The following is a 15,082-nucleotide window of genomic DNA, read 5'->3' as shown; positions in this document are numbered from 1 at the left end:
CTCAGCGCCGCGCGGCTAGCGAGTCACGCTCGGGCCGGGTTCGCTGGTTCCTCAGTACCTGCCGCCGCCCCCCTACGCTCCACGCCGCGGGGCGCCCTGGGATAGCGGCGGGCTCACCGGGTGAGCGCGCAGCGGGCCGGCGATCGGGGAGTGGGAAGTGCTGGAGGATCAGGACCCGCGCGGTGCGTCGGGCGGGAAGGCAGATCAGCACGCGGGCTGGGGGCAGTGCAGATGGCCTTTGAGGAGGCGGACAAGTAGTGATCCTGGTGGGACCTCTTGCTGGCTCTGATGTCCATCATCTGCCAGAATCCCTGAGTCCTTTCCCTCTCCTCTGTGTCTACGGTCACCCCCACATCTCAGCTGAATAGGTTGAGGGCCTGAGACTTACTCTGTCCCGGAAGAGCGCTGCTAATTAGAAGACCCTGTCTACTCTAGTCCTCACAGAGGGAGGGTTGTGAGGGATGGGCTAGATACTTTATCAATCATTGCTGGAGGGAGGCGGGAAGAGGCGGGGGTAAGAGGGTGTGACTTTGGGAGTTGTGACCCTCCCTCACCACCATACCCTCCCAATGTGCTGTAGCTGGAACAGACTTTGGCCCCTTGCCAAGCACTCCCGATGCCTCATTTACCTCTGACCTCTTTTCGACCACCGCTTTGGGGCTTGAGGCCCTCACGGGGCCTCCCCAGGTCCCGTCCCCTTTCCACCCAGTCAGAGCCAAATGGATCAGCCATCTCCCGGAGGAACCGTGAAGCCAAACAGAAGCGCCTGCGAGAGAAGCAGGCATCGCTGGAGGCTGGGATAGCCCCCAAGAGCAAGGTTAGGAGTCCCGACAGCTGGTCCTTGGTTCTCTGAGAAATCTTGGGAGAGCACTGGAGGACAGACTGGCTGGATTCCAGATGCCTGGGGTATCCTGAAATTGCAGCCCGCATTCTGGTTCCTCCTCTCTGCAGTCACCTGCAGAATCCAGTAAGGCCTGGACCCCTAAGGAGAGAGTGTTGTATGAAATCCCCACGGAACATGGAGAAAAGAAAGGTAACTAGGAAACCTGAAGGCCTTTTCCCTCACATTTTGGTTGCCCATTCGGTCTGCTGAAATGCAACCTGGGAACAGAAGTCAGGAGTTAGTGGGGCTCTCCTCTGCCTCCTAGATGTCTCCCGACCCCTGCCTCCTGCATACAGCCCCCAGTACGTTGAGGCTGCCTGGTACCCTTGGTGGGTGCGAGAGGGCTTCTTCAAACCAGAATATCAGGTTAGTACCTGGCAGGGAGGAGTGCTAAATGATCCCCAGGACAGAATGGCCCATAAGATTGGTGGGCACGAGTCTGGAGCTCACAGCCAACCACATTGCTGCTGCTGCTGCTTCTAAGTCGTTTCAGTCATGTCCGACTCTGTGCGACCCCATAGACAGCAGCCCACCAGGCTGCCCCGTCTCTAGGATTCTCCAGGCAAGAGTACTGGAGTGGGGTGCCATTGCCTTCTCCAATGCATGAAAGTGAAAAGTGAAAGTGAAGTAGCTCAGTCGTGTCCGACTCTTAGCGACCTCATGGACTGCAGCCTACCAGGCTCCTCCGTCCATGGGATTTTCCAGGCAAGAATACCTGCCGAAAAGCAGGGAAAGCTTATCTTCTCCCCCTGGTGTCTCAAAGGTTATCCTCTTCCCTGTTACTTGCCAGACTTTTTCCTATAGTTCTTTCTGCTTTGGAGACACCAGAGGGTGCTATTCCCCAGGGAACATCCAGTCCTCTCTTGCCATTTGACTTTTCTTTCCTTCTAGGCCAGGCTGCCCCAGGCCACAGGGGAGACCTTTTCCATGTGTATCCCACCCCCTAATGTCACAGGCTCCCTGCACATTGGGCATGCGCTGACCGTGGCCATACAGGATGCTCTCGTGCGCTGGTGAGAGGGGAATGGGGCTGCATGAGTTCTTGGAGGAGAAAGAAATTGGGAAAGGATGAGGCTAAATGAACATGTAAAGCCATGGATTCCCATGAGGGTTTTTCTTTCGCAGGCACCGGATGCGTGGGGATCGGGTGCTGTGGGTCCCTGGCTCAGATCATGCAGGGATTGCGACCCAAGTATGTCTTTTGCCACTCATCCCTTTACTTGAGTGAGATTTCTTCCCCCAAAGTGACCTGATTCTCTGCCCCCTCATCTTACTGTAGGCTGTGGTGGAGAAACAGCTGTGGAAGGAGCGAGGCGTGAGGAGACATGAGCTGAGCCGGGAAGACTTCCTTAGGGAGGTGTGGAAGTGGAAGGAGGAGTGAGTATGGGGGGCAGGGCAGGAGGGGCTGAGACAGCAGGTTTGGATCTGGGCTTCCCAGCCCCTCTCCTAACTTGTAGTCAGGGCTTTTCCCATTCAGCTCTAACTTCCCGTGGGAGTGTAAGCTCTGAAGTCCCTTAGCATTTGGTGGGGTCTCCAAGCTTGGTGTGTGTGCATTTGTTGTGTATTGTATATGTTAAAATGCATATATTTATGTGTAAGTGCATATATATATATATATGTACACATATATATGGGCTCCCCAGGTGGCTCAGTGGTAAAGAATCTGCCTGCCAATGCAGGAGCCACAGGAGACACATGTTCAGTCCCTGGTTAGGGAATATCCCCTGGAGGAGGAAAAGGCAACCCACTCCAATATTCTTGCCTGGAAATTTCCATGGACAGAGGAGCCCAGTAGGCCGCAGTCCACGGGGTGTCAAAGAGTTGGACGTGACTGAGTAACTAAGCATGCATGCGCTCCCCCATATATATATATGTGTGTGTATATATATATATGTTTTTTCTTCCATTTATCCCATTTTCCTTTGCTTGGATTTCATCATCTCTCCTCACCTGTTCCCACTTTGCATCCTCTTGAAATTACCCTTTTTCTTCCAGGTCTGTTATCACATGCTGTCTTCTCTGTAAAGCTTCTTTGTGTTTCCCACAAATCGGCTGCCCCTTCCCCTTTTACTAGAAATGTTATGTTTCTTTCAATATCACAGAAAGCCATATACTGGGCCTGTGTGTCTCCATTAGCTTCTTGAGGCTAGATCAGTCTCGAACTCACTCCAGAGTCCAGCACCGCTGGGGCTTCACTAGGCCCGGGACATAGTTGATGTCTGGGACATGTTTGCTGACCCAAATCTGTCTGGGCACAGGAAAGGTGGCGAGATCTGTGAGCAGCTCCGAGCGCTGGGGGCCTCCCTGGACTGGGACCGAGAGTGCTTTACCATGGATACCGTGAGTGTTCGGTGCTGTGGTCCCTGTGGGTGTCAGGGAGGTGTTCAGAGTTCTGTGCAAGGAGGCGGGTTGCTGTGTATGCTAGGGGGGCCAGGGGGACGCCTGGGCCCCTGGCAGGGGGTGGGCTGAGAGGAGGCTGTTGGATGTGGACACTCAGGTCATCCTAGGGCTCCTCAGTGGCCGTGACAGAAGCTTTCGTGCGGCTCTACAAGGCTGGGTTGTTGTACCGGAGCCGGCAGCTGGTCAATTGGTCGTGTGCCTTACGCTCCGCCATCTCGGATATTGAGGTGAGGCAGAGGAGAGGTGGGTTTGTGAGAGCTCTGAGCCCGGGGGAGAGCTCGGACTCTGGAGCCAGCCTGCCGGGATTCACATCTGAATCTGGCCACCTCCCAGCGATGTGGCTCCTGACAGGCTGTTAGCCTGTCAGCCTCAGTCTCCTGGGTCTGTAAAATTCAGGGCTGATGGAAATACCTGCATCACAGGGGTGTTGTGAGAATTCAGCGAGAACTCCTAGGAGGCTGGCATAATACCTGCGTGTGGTTTAAGTGCTCAGTGAATATTTACTTCTGTATTTTTTGCTGTGCTGGGTCTTCCTTGCTGTTTGTGGGCTTTCTCTAGTTGTGTCGAGTGGGGACTGCTCTCTAGTTGCGGTGCCCAGGCTTCTCTTGTTGCAGAGCACAGATTCTAGAGCGAGGGCTTCGTAGGTGTGGTGCGTGGGCTTAGTTGCCCTGCAACATGTGGAATCTTCCCACACCAGGGATCAAACCCATGTCCCCTGCACTGGCAGGCGAGTTCTTAACCCTTAACCCATGGAAGGGTGATCCCTTCCCCGGACCACCAGGGAAGTCCAGTGAATATGTTCTTTAACTGTGACGGCACAAGGATTAGGTGAGGGGAAGGAAGTGGCTCCCAGGTCCTCTGAGTGGCTTTTTGATGGATGGCAGGGAGGCCGGGGCTATGGATGAGTGGAGGTGGGAAACCAGTTGTGAGCCTTGCAGAGAGGCTGCTCTCTGACCCTGCCTCTTCCACGCCCCCAGGTGGAGAGCCGGCCCCTCCCTGGCCGCACGGAGCTTCAGTTGCCTGGCTGCCCCACCCCCGTGTCTTTCGGCCTGCTCTTTTCCGTGGCCTTCCCCGTGGATGGAGAGCCTGGTGAGGGTAGTCCTTGGAAGGGTCACCCACTTAACCTCTGCTTCCCCTGTTTTCTTGAGCCCACCTTGGGCTTTTGGAGGCAACCCACCAGCCTGTCTTCCATGTGACTTGGATGGAGGGGCATAGGGAACCTTGGAAGTATTGCGTCCTGGAGATACTCACCCTGGGTATCCTGGGCCATGTAAGAAAAGTGCACACAGTCACTGCCCTGAGGGAGCTTAGTGTAATTCCACAGCAGGCTGCTACCCCTAAAAGAGACAAAGGGTTAGTTCTGAAGTGTGGTTTGAGCAGTAAGTATTCCCAGGGGTTTGGAGAAGGGAAGATGGATGAGCTGGAATAGTCAGAGGTTTCTTACAGGAGGGACTGGTGCTGCGTCCAAGAAGGCACAGCATTTATGATAAGGGCACCAAGCAAAGATTCTAGTTGGATTTATTAACATTCTACTCTTGTCTCCCAAGCGGGCTGTTGAGGAATTCTGTAGCCCCAGACATCCCGTTAGGCCTCTGGTCATTAGCTTAGCAGAAACCCCAGGGTCCTATAGACGTTGGTCCTTGTTTTCTCCAGTTACTCCTGGGGGCCTGCTCTACCTTGACCATCCCTGCCTCCCACCTTTTCCAGTTCTCCCGACTTTAGCTGTGTCAGGAGTACAAGGTGAGGGCGAGGACCACCTTTAAGTGATTGAATTTCGTCTTCAGATGCAGAGGTTGTGGTGGGAACCACGAGGCCAGAGACGCTGCCTGGAGACGTGGCTGTGGCGGTCCATCCTGATGATTCCCGCTACACGGTAATACTCAGTGCTCCCTGCGGCCTGGCCTTCCACCCCCATACTTTCTCTTCCCTTCCTTTTGGGATCGCAGCTCCTCCTCTCTGCTCCTTTTTCCTTTTCCTGAAATTTCCCTTATCTCAGCTCTCCAGTGGCTCTGACTCAGGTCCCTTCTCTTCCTGGTGTTACACTTCAGCTCAGGGCTGGCAGACTGTGGCCCGTGGGCCAGATCTCCTGTTTCTGTATGAGCACCCTCGTTCCCTATGTATCATCTGCAGCTCCATCTTGTGTTGTCTAACTCTGCCATGGCAGTGGAGCAGAGTTGTAGAGACTGAATTTTCCTCCTGGCTTGCAAAGGTTAAAATTCTTACACTCTGGCCCCTTAAGAAAATGTTTACTGAGCCCTGCTGTAGGTCTTTACCTTCTGGTTTTCACCCTCGTATTTCCAGGGTTCTCATGCCCAGCCCAGACCCTTCTACCCGACACATGTGTCTGTCCTTGATCCCTCTCCCTTCCCTTTAGCATCTACATGGGCGACAACTCTGTCATCCCTTGACGGGGCAGCTTCTCCCTCTTATCACAGACTGCACTGTTCAGCCACACCTGGGCACAGGTAAGTGGGGGCAGGGCAGAGACAGGAAGTCAGGGCTTCTGGGGGAGAGGGGAGGGGCGAGAACCAGGAAGAGGCAGAAAGTAGGGGAAGGGTGGTCTCAGTGGATAGTGGGGGATGAGAGGGAGGGATGAGGTAGCGTGGGCGATGGTGACACGTCTGGAAAAGCAAAAGCCAGGGTCAGGGTCCAGTGCTAACGGCAGTCCTGCTCCCTTAGGGGCGGTGAAGGTGACTCCAGCGCACAGCCCTGCCGATGCTGAGCTGGGGGCCCGACACGGCCTGAGCCCCCGGAGTGTCATTGCGGAGGATGGGACCATGACCGCCCTTTGTGAGGACTGGCTGCAGGTGGTACCAGCCCAGTGATACCCCGTCCTTTGAGGGCACCCTCTGCCCCATCTCCCCTCCCCCACCCTCTTATTTTTCTAGTAGCCTTTAAGCTTTACTTTTGCTACTTTTCTGCAGGGTCTTCACCGATTTGTGGCCCGGGAAAAGATTCTGTCAGCACTGAGGGAGCGGGGCCTGTTCCGGGGCCTCCAGAACCACCCCATGGTGCTGCCCATTTGCAGGTAAGCCTGTTTTCACTCCTTTCCTCTGACCGCCCCCAGAAGGGGATGGGCGAAGCTTAAGAGTGACTGCAGGATGGGCTGTGCACCCCTCAGGCTAGAATACGAGCTCTGTGTCTGTGTTGTTGGCTGCTATGTCCTCGGCACTGAGGGCCTGCGCAGTCGGGTCCTGTGTCCCTTTCAGCCGTTCCGGGGACGTGGTAGAGTACCTACTGAAGAGCCAGTGGTTTGTCCGCTGCCGGGAAATGGGGGAGCGAGCCGCCAAGGTGAGGCTGCAGTGTGGGGAGGGCCTGGGGCCTGGGCGGGAATGAAGAAACAGGGAGGCTGGGGCCCTCTCTAGCTATGCTTGTTGAGGGGAGAGCTGGGGGGATGGAGGCAGGGTGCCCAAAAAGGGCTGGCTTGCATCTTCACTCAAGTCCAGACTCTTCTCAGGAGGCTTGGGAGGTTCTTTCTGAGTTTCAGAACCATCTCAGAGACCACTGGTCCCATTCATGGGGATCGGGGGTGCAGGTAGGGAACCACCATTAAGGTCCTTCCCCCTCCAGGCCGTGGAGTCGGGGGCCCTGGACCTCAGTCCCTCCTTCCACCAGAAGAACTGGCAGCACTGGTTTTCCCACATTGGGTAAGAAGGGGAGCTCTCAGGGGAGGGGGAAGGGGGCCCACTGATCATACTAAGAAATCACTCATAGGAAAAAGGAAGAAAAAAAATCACTCCTATCCTCTTGGCAGGGACTGGTGTGTCTCCCGGCAGCTGTGGTGGGGCCATCGGATTCCAGCGTACCTGGTTGTAGAGGAACATGCAAAGGTCAGTAGGAGAAAGTGGAAGGGAGGGCTGGGTTTGGCCAGAAGAGCCTCAGCACAGGAGTCAGAGGGCTTCCAGCGCTGGTCCCAGCTGTGCTTCTGATCCCACACTACTGTTGTGAGAGCTCAGCTTCTGAGATGGCATTTCTTCATCTCACCACCAGAGGGCGCCAGCCTTTCTCAGCCCACCAGAGACCATGAACACTCAGTGCTGTCTCACACCTGTCCCGTGCTGTTCTCTCTCACTGCCCCCTACTCCTTACTTCTGCAGGGTGAAACGGAGGACTTCTGGGTGGTCGGGCGGACAGAGGCTGAGGCCAGAGAAGTAGCTGCAGAATTAACAGGGAGACCAGGGGCGGAGCTGACCCTGGAGAGGGGTGGGTATTCCACCTGAGGTGGGTTTGGGGAGGGAGCAGGTACTGAGGTGGGAAAGGTGGGGTCGGGGAAGCTGGGAATGGGGCAGAGCCCTGGTCTCTGTGAATGAGGGTCGGGCTGGAGAGGTGGGCAGCAGTGGGCTGAGGTCCTGATGCTGAGGTTCCAATTGTTTCCATTCTGTATTCCAGACCCTGATGTCCTGGACACGTGGTTCTCCTCCGCTCTTTTCCCCTTTTCTGCCCTGGGCTGGCCCCGAGAGGTGAGGTGGGTTGAGAGGAAGAGAGTGAAGGTGGGGATGAGGAAATGACCCCCAGGGCCCCTCAGAGAGTCTTATGAAGAGCTGGAGGCCCCAGGCTTGGGCCTCTCACTGTTTATCTCTTTCCTCCAAGACCCCGGACCTGGCTCGTTTCTACCCCCTGTCACTTTTGGAAACGGGCAGTGACCTCCTGCTCTTCTGGGTGGGCCGCATGGTCATGTTGGGGACCCAGCTCACAGGGCAGCTCCCCTTCAGCAAGGTAAAGACCCTTTGGTGCCCCGCCCTTCTCTGAGACTCCCCAGTCTCCTCTAAGCCCTGTCCTCCATTCTAACCCCTTGTATGGGGTTTTCTGGGTTCCCAGTTCCTTTGTCCTGATTCACTTTCCAGCCTAACCTCTAATCCCTGAAGGACAGCCAAGGGCCCTCCAGAGGAAAGTTCTTTAGGCCACACTTCTGACCCCCTCCATGCCTCCAGGTCCTGCTTCACTCCATGGTCCGGGACAGGCAGGGCCGGAAGATGAGCAAGTCCCTGGGGAACGTGCTGGACCCACGGGACATCATCAGTGGGGTGGAGCTGCAGGTCAGGATGGAGGGCCCCAAGAGGCATGGGTTTTTCCAGATAAAGGAAGGGGAGCTGAAGGGAGGGGCTGGCAGGAGTGCTGGAACTGGGAGGGCCACTAGGAGGGACCCTGGTAGGGGCAGGGGCTTCCACTGAGGCCAGTGAATTACTCACCCACCCCAGGTACTGCAGGACAAGCTGAGGGATGGAAACTTGGACCCCGCAGAGCTGGCGATTGCAGCCTCAGCGCAGGTGAGTCTGACCTGTTCCAGCCTCTAGTTCATGGCCGCCAGTTAGTTCCCTGTGCAACCTGCCTTCTGGCCCTGCAGCCTCACAGGCAGCTGCCACCCTTCTTCTTTCTCGTTGCAGAGAAAGGACTTCCCTCATGGGATCCCCGAGTGTGGGACAGATGCTCTGAGGTTCACCCTGTGCTCCCATGGGGCCCTGGGTAAGCCTGGGTGAGGGCAGCGGGCAGTGGCCTCTGTGTGGTGGGGCAGAGCCGCGGACTCCCCTGCAGCTGCCACCAGTACATGCTCCCTACCTCCACTCCCTCCCAGGAGGTGACTTGCACCTGTCCGTCTCTGAGGTCCTGAGCTTCCGACACTTCTGCAATAAGATCTGGAATGCCCTGCGCTTTATCCTGAATGCTCTTGGGGAGGAATTCATACCCCAACCTGCGGAGGAGGTAAGACAGAAAGAGGAGATGCTTGGGAGCTGGGTAGTCCGACATCTGAGTCCTGGAGGAGGCGTCTGGAAGGAAAGGAGGCAGTTGGGTGGGAATCGAGTTGTCCCAACCTGAAGCCCCCTCTACCACAGCTGTCCCCCGCCTCCCGCATGGACACCTGGATCCTCAGCTGCCTGGCCCGCACGGCCCAGGACTGCGAGCGGGGCTTCCTCACCCGCGAGCTCTCGCTCGTCACCCACGCCCTGCACCACTTCTGGCTGCACAACCTCTGTGATGTCTACTTGGTGAGTGAGGCGGGGGCAGGCCCCCTGCAGCCCTGCTCCCTGTCCCCTGGCAGAGAGCTCTGAACTGGGTTTTGAATTCCTCCCTCAGGATAGGAAGAGAGATGAGATTGAGAAATCCCAGTTCCCCTCTTCTCTGGGACTGGTCTGGGCACTGTTCCCTGCCTGTCACCTGAGGAGCAGGGAGAAGGGGACACTTCTAGAAAACTGAGTCTGACAACACAGGGCTGGGAGGCTTGTTGTTCACTTGCTAAGTTGTGTCCATCTCTTTGCGATCCCGTGGACTGCAGCACGCCAGGCTACCCTGTCCTTCACTATCTCCCAGAGTGTAATCAAATTCATGTCCATTGAGTTGGTGATGCTATCTAACCATCTCATCCTTTGCCTCCCCCTTTGACTGAGCGATTTTCACTTCACTTCTCCTTTTGTCTTAATCTTTCCCAGCATCAGGGTCTTTTCTAGTGAGTCAGCTCTTCGTATCATAGATGGAGATTGTTTTCAGTTCCTGTAATTGCTGCCTTCGGACCCTAGGCAGGCTGGGAGCCGACAGGGAGCAAGAGTACCGGTCTTTAGACCCAGGGATTCTCTCAAAGGAGGGCTTGTTTACCATGGAGTGTCAGGTCCCACCCCCAGAGCAGCTCAGGCAGGCAGGTTTGGGGGAGGGTGGTGAGCGTGTTCATTTCTTGTCCCAGGTGATCCTGACACTGTTGGCTGAGGACCCCTGTCCTAGATTTCTGTTTCTCAACTTAAAAAAAACATTTCTGTCTCTGTGGTTAAAAAAAAAAACCACAAAACTCAATGCTTTTCATTCTAAATGCAAACGTCCCTGACAGTTTTATTCCTCACCCACCCCCGAGTCCCTGCCCTGGATTTCCCCTTGTCGCATGCTCCCTACTGTGTCTGGGGACAGCTCATGGTCTCAGAGATGCTGGGTGCTCCCGTTTACCCACAGCATCCCCACTGGCAGGGCGGCGAGTGTGTGGAGGAAGGGGGTGGCCATGGCTGCCCCCTGACCATTGGCTTCCTCCGTAGGAGGCTGTGAAGCCGGTGCTATCACACTCTCCCCGCCCTCTGGAGCCGCCTCAGGTCCTGTTCTTCTGCGCAGACGTCGGTCTCCGCCTCCTCGCCCCGTTGATGCCTTTCCTGGCTGAAGAGCTCTGGCAGAGGCTGCCCCCCAGGCCTGGTGGTCCCTCTGCCCCCAGCATCTGTGTTGCCCCCTACCCGAGTGCCCGCAGCTTGGTGAGTCACACCCATGGAGTCTTGGAGTGGGATTACTGGTAAAGATTAGGAGGGAAGTCTTCTAGAAGGGCTTGCTGCTGTGGGGTCATTGACAGTGCTGGTCTGTACTTTGCTGTGGAGTCTTGAGGAAGACGGATTGTTCCTGCAGGGCTGGAATAACTCTAAGGTGTCGGGGGCAGTATTAGCAAGTGGTTGAGAGCAGGATGCTGTCACCAGACTGACACTAGCTGTGTGACCTTGTGTCAATTTCCTCTATCTTTAAACCGAGGACAGTAATAGTACGTATCATGGTTGTGATGAGGATTAGATCTTGGTAATAGGATATCCCAAAAATCTTAGTGTAGTTTTAAGCTTTCAAATGCTACAAACTCACCCAAAAATCATTTTCAAGTTTAACCAAGTTTCTTTTTTTGCTTACTGGGTTTTATGAGCTTTGAATAATACCTTTTAAATTATCATGTATTTTTGGTTGTTTGTCATCTTCGGTCTAAACATTGTCCATGGATCATCTAAGACCTTCTTAGATGATGCCCTAGTTTTCGCCATGTTCCATTCCTTGAGGTGGTGAATTGTGTGTGTGGTGGAGAGAGCAGGTCATTGCTCTAAGGAGATGGGGGTGGGTGGGTGGAGGTCAGAGCCAGGAGAGTTGAGACCGAGTCTCGGGGGATCCCACTTACCGACCCTGGATGTACACCTCCAGGAGCACTGGCACCAGCCTGAGCTGGAGAGGCGCTTCTCCCGGGTTCAGGAGTCCGTGCAGGTGCTCAGGGCTCTGCGCGCCACCTACCAGCTCACCAAGGCCCGGCCCCGAGGTGAGGCGGGCCCCAGGCTCCTGAGTCCCTGCAGACAGGAGGATCTGATGGGGAAGAGGGTGGAGCTGGGAGGGCAGGGCCCAGAGTTAGGAGGTGTGGGAGGAAGACCTGGGCCCTCCACCTGACGGCTCCCGTTCCTCCCCAGTGCTGCTGCAGAGCTCAGAGCCAGGCGAGCAGGGCCTCTTTGAGGCCTTCCTGGAGCCGCTGGGCATCCTGGGCTACTGTGGGGCGGTGGGCCTTCTACCCCCTGGTGCAGCAGCCCCCTCAGGCTGGGTCCAGGCCGCCCTCAGTGACACCAGTCAGGCGTATATGGAGCTGCAGGTGAGCAGAGGAGACTGGAGGGGGCAGGGAGGGGCTGAGAGGATGTTGGGAGGAGGGCAAGGGGTGGGTTCTGTAAAGTGAGGAGGGGTCTTGGAATGGTGGTGGGTGAGCGGGAGGGAGTGTTGGGTGGATGGCAGAGGTCTCAGCCTTCTTCCTCTGTTCTTCCACAGGGCCTGGTGGACCCCCAGACCCACCTACCTCGGCTGGCTGCCCGAAGACACAAGTTGCAGAAGCAGCTTGATGGCCTTCTAGCCCAGCCCCCATCCGAGGGACAGGCGGAGACTCAGAGGCAGCAGAGGGTGAGGCTGGGGGAGCCACTCAGGACGCCGGACTCCCTGAGGGAATGGGGTTAGGGGCACACAGTGTCGGGTGGTTCCCCTGCCTCCATTCTCAGCCACTTCTCTCCTCGCCCAGCTTTCTTCCCTCCAGTTGGAGTTGTCAAAACTGGACAAGGCGGCCTCTCACCTCCGGCAGCTGATGGATGATTTTCCAAGCCCTGGGAGCTCACCATCCCCGTGACTTTCCTTCCTCCCAGACCCGCCTTTGAGGCCTCTGGGGACAGACCGGGCAGCGTCGGGGTGTTCTGTGGTCCAGCCCCTTCGTTTTGTCAGTGAGGAAACAGACTGGCTTGGTCAGATGACTGGGTGACCTCGAGACACTCACGTGTGTGCCCTGGCCTCCCTCCTCTGCAATCCCACCTGGAAGTTTGGGAAGGAGGCCACTCAGATAAACTTAAAATCCCAAACGTGTCTGCTGTGGTCCTTTTATCCTTTCCCTTAGCCCTGACTTTCCCACCTCTTGGTTGTTCCTGACTCTGGTCTGGGAAAAGCGGGACGGCCTCCTCATGCTCTGGGCCATGGTGGGAGTGGGTGCTGGGCGGGGCCTCCCTCACTGGAGGAGAGATGCTCCCGAGTAGGGCCTGAGCACAGTGACCCAGGTTCCACTTACTTCCTGCACTTACGGACAGTGGCCCGACTTCTGCAGGCTCTTCCTCTGCTTTTCACCAAAAGGGAGCTTCCCCGCTTCTTGGCCTTATCTCCAGAGGTGCTGAGGGGATGGGGGACTTTCCACAGGCCTGGGGAGCTGCAGGCTGCTCTGGGGATCGAGTTCCTCCCGCTTCTGTGTACCTGAGACCTCAGTGCTAGGGACACACCGCCCAGCCTCAGACAGGGGTACACACATGCAGACGCCCACCTAGCCACCTTACACACCTTGTCTCGTTGGTGGAATTCAGGGGCCTGCCACCCAAGTGACATTCTGTCTAGCAGCTCTGAGAATTACTGTATGTGGTGGGCCTGGCTGGGTCCTCTGTGGTGCCATTTATTCCTCCTGAGAACCTCATGAGGTGGGTGTTTGGTCCATTTTAGAGCTGAAGAGACTTGCTCAGGGAATAAAAGGAACTAGTCCACAGTGTCAGCTGGAATTACTGGCGTTCAGCCCAGTAAGTTAGGTGTCAGTTATCTGCCTGCTGTAACCAAGCTTCAGAGATAGTGGTGGCTAATCTACAAAAATATTGAATCACTATGTTGTACATCTGAAACTAATATTATGAATCAGCTATACTTCAATTGAAAAACAAAAAATAAGTTATTTTTAAAAAGCAACAAAGATAATGGCTTAGACGAGATAGGTGTTTCTTTTGCTGGGCGGAAGCAGTGCAGGACTCCGCAATGGAGGATTCCGTATCCCCTTTGATCTTACATTCCTGCCATCTTGATACACTCTTCCCAACTCTGGGTCTAAGGAATGCTCCCACCGGTATACCACATCCCACCAGAGGGGAAGGAAAAGGAGGGAGTGAGCTCCTTCCTTTTTCTTGAACACCTATTACATGCTGGGCTCTATTCTGAACCCTTGGATTTATTAATGAGAGAAACAAAAATCTTTGCTCTTTTGTACTTTGATTTAGGCTTCCCTGTGGCTCAGATGGTGAAGAATCTGCCTGCAATGCAGGAGACCCAGGTTCGATCCCTGAGCCGGGAAGATGCCCTGGAGAAGGGAATAGCAACCCACTCCAGTATTCTTGCCTAGATAATTCCATGCACAGAGGAACCCTAGTGGGCTACACAGTCCATAGGTTGCAAAGAGTCTGACACGACTGAGTGACTACACTTTAACTTTTTTTTCACTTTGATTCTAGCAGAGAGAGTCAGAAAAATACACATGTAAAATAAATAAAAAATTAAACAACAAAAACTGTACTGTCTGCTCCTCCATCCTTTTGGAGATCCGGACATTCAATCCCTCAACTTGTTTGGGGTCTATTCACCTGACCCACCAGCCCACTGGTGCAGCCTAGGGGTCAGTCATGAAATACTGGGGTCCTACAGAGCCCCCAGCTACCTCTCCTCCTCCAGGGGTAGTAGTCGCAGGACAGTTGTCAAGGAAACGATAGAAATTTTGTTTTGTTATGCTTTCGTATCTTCAGGGATGCTCCATTTGGAACTGTTGCCTTTCCCTTGCTCCAAAGGAGTCGGCCTCTAGTTCCATGTGGTGGTGAGGCTGTGCGGTTGGGAGCGGGCTGGTAGGACAGGTACTGTGGAGAGCAGGAAGCAATCATACCAGTAGCCCTTCATGGTCAAGTCTGGGCTGCATGCTTGCATTTAGAGTCAGCCAGTAAGAGGTCAAGAGCATCTTGAGTGTGGAGTAAGATGAGTGCCTGCCTTAAGAACAGCAGGAGGTGGGGCTTCCCTAGTGGTCCAGTGGTTGGGACTCTGTGTTTCCACTGCAAGGGGACCAGGTTCGATCCCTGATCTGCGAACTGGGCTCCTGCATGTCGTGCAGCCAAAAAAAAAAAAAAAAAGCAGGAGAAGGAAGAGCCCTAGGGGACTAAGACTTTTATACTGGGGCCAGGTTTCCACCCTAATAAAAGTTCCTACCACCCAGACCCACTTATCTGACAGGTACCATGGTAAGTGTCCTTGATAGCTTATCCATGGAATCCTCAGGACAATCCAAGGAAGCAGGTACTACCATTATCCTCATTTTGCTGGTAAAGCAATGGAGACTGGGATTTCCCTGGTGGTCCAGTCTTAACAGACTTTGAGCTTCTTTTTTTTAATGGCTCTTAAAATCTTTTTTTATTGAAGAATAATTGCTTTATAGAATTTTGTTGTTTTCTGTCAAACCTCAACATGAATTAAAAATAAGGAACATGTCACGAATTTGCATGTCATCCTTGCACAGGGGCCGTGCTAATCTTCTCTGCATTGTTCCAATTTTAGTATATGTGCTGCTGAAGCAAGCACCAGACTTCGAGCTTCTAATCTGGGGCCTGAGTTTGATCCCTGCCCAGGGAACTAAATCCCACATGCCTCAACTAATCCCCAGAGCAGGAAAAAAAAAAGTTCTGGGAGAATAAGAAAGTCATCTAGGACATAAGCATAGGCCTGTGGGATTACACATTCCCATAGGCACCCATGCTGTTTCCCCGCCTGTTCTGCCAG

General features: G+C 54.7%; 1 protein-coding gene and 1 non-coding gene across 5 annotated transcripts; one reads left to right on the top strand and one right to left on the bottom strand.

Annotated features, from left to right (window-relative positions):
* VARS2 (valyl-tRNA synthetase 2, mitochondrial) lies at nt 1-12,381 on the top strand. 4 transcript variants are annotated; one of them, XM_070778248.1, is made up of 30 exons: nt 1-120; nt 581-817; nt 952-1,033; nt 1,149-1,249; nt 1,775-1,896; nt 2,009-2,075; nt 2,163-2,260; nt 3,142-3,223; nt 3,391-3,510; nt 4,261-4,372; nt 5,068-5,156; nt 5,658-5,748; nt 5,963-6,090; nt 6,208-6,311; nt 6,493-6,574; nt 6,854-6,930; nt 7,038-7,113; nt 7,381-7,486; nt 7,673-7,743; nt 7,874-7,999; nt 8,215-8,319; nt 8,482-8,550; nt 8,668-8,746; nt 8,856-8,983; nt 9,115-9,267; nt 10,297-10,503; nt 11,204-11,315; nt 11,461-11,636; nt 11,807-11,935; nt 12,051-12,381. In XM_070778248.1, exons 2-30 carry the CDS (start codon nt 617-619, stop codon nt 12,153-12,155), a joined length of 3,198 nt encoding a protein of 1,065 aa, XP_070634349.1. In that variant the 5' UTR covers nt 1-120; nt 581-616; the 3' UTR covers nt 12,156-12,381. The 4 variants fall into 4 exon arrangements, with proteins under 4 accessions (XP_070634349.1, XP_070634350.1, XP_019841340.2 ...); XM_019985781.2 differs by having other exon boundaries at nt 2-182; XM_070778249.1 differs by lacking the exon at nt 11,204-11,315 and having other exon boundaries at nt 1-182.
* A 2,396-nt stretch (nt 12,382-14,777) lies between these two features.
* On the bottom strand, nt 14,778-14,884 carry LOC139179183 (U6 spliceosomal RNA). The gene has a single exon (XR_011563607.1). It is a non-coding gene; the product is annotated as a U6 spliceosomal RNA (small nuclear RNA).
* Nucleotides 14,885-15,082: the final 198 nt, after the last annotated feature.

The sequence above is a fragment of the Bos indicus genome, chromosome 23 (genome assembly GCF_029378745.1).
Source record: "Bos indicus isolate NIAB-ARS_2022 breed Sahiwal x Tharparkar chromosome 23, NIAB-ARS_B.indTharparkar_mat_pri_1.0, whole genome shotgun sequence".
NCBI lineage: Eukaryota > Metazoa > Chordata > Mammalia > Artiodactyla > Bovidae > Bos > Bos indicus.
This window is presented reverse-complemented; position numbering and strand designations above follow the sequence as displayed.

Excerpts from the sequence above, each read along its gene's own strand:
- VARS2 (XM_070778248.1), top strand. The coding sequence starts at position 617 with ATGCCTCATTTACCTCTGACCTCTTTTCGACCACCGCTTTGGGGCTTG. Across the intron at positions 6,931-7,037 it reads CACTGGTTTTCCCACATTGG|GGACTGGTGTGTCTCCCGGC; the intron begins GTAAGAAGGGGA and ends TCCTCTTGGCAG. Across the intron at positions 10,504-11,203 it reads ACCCGAGTGCCCGCAGCTTG|GAGCACTGGCACCAGCCTGA; the intron begins GTGAGTCACACC and ends GTACACCTCCAG.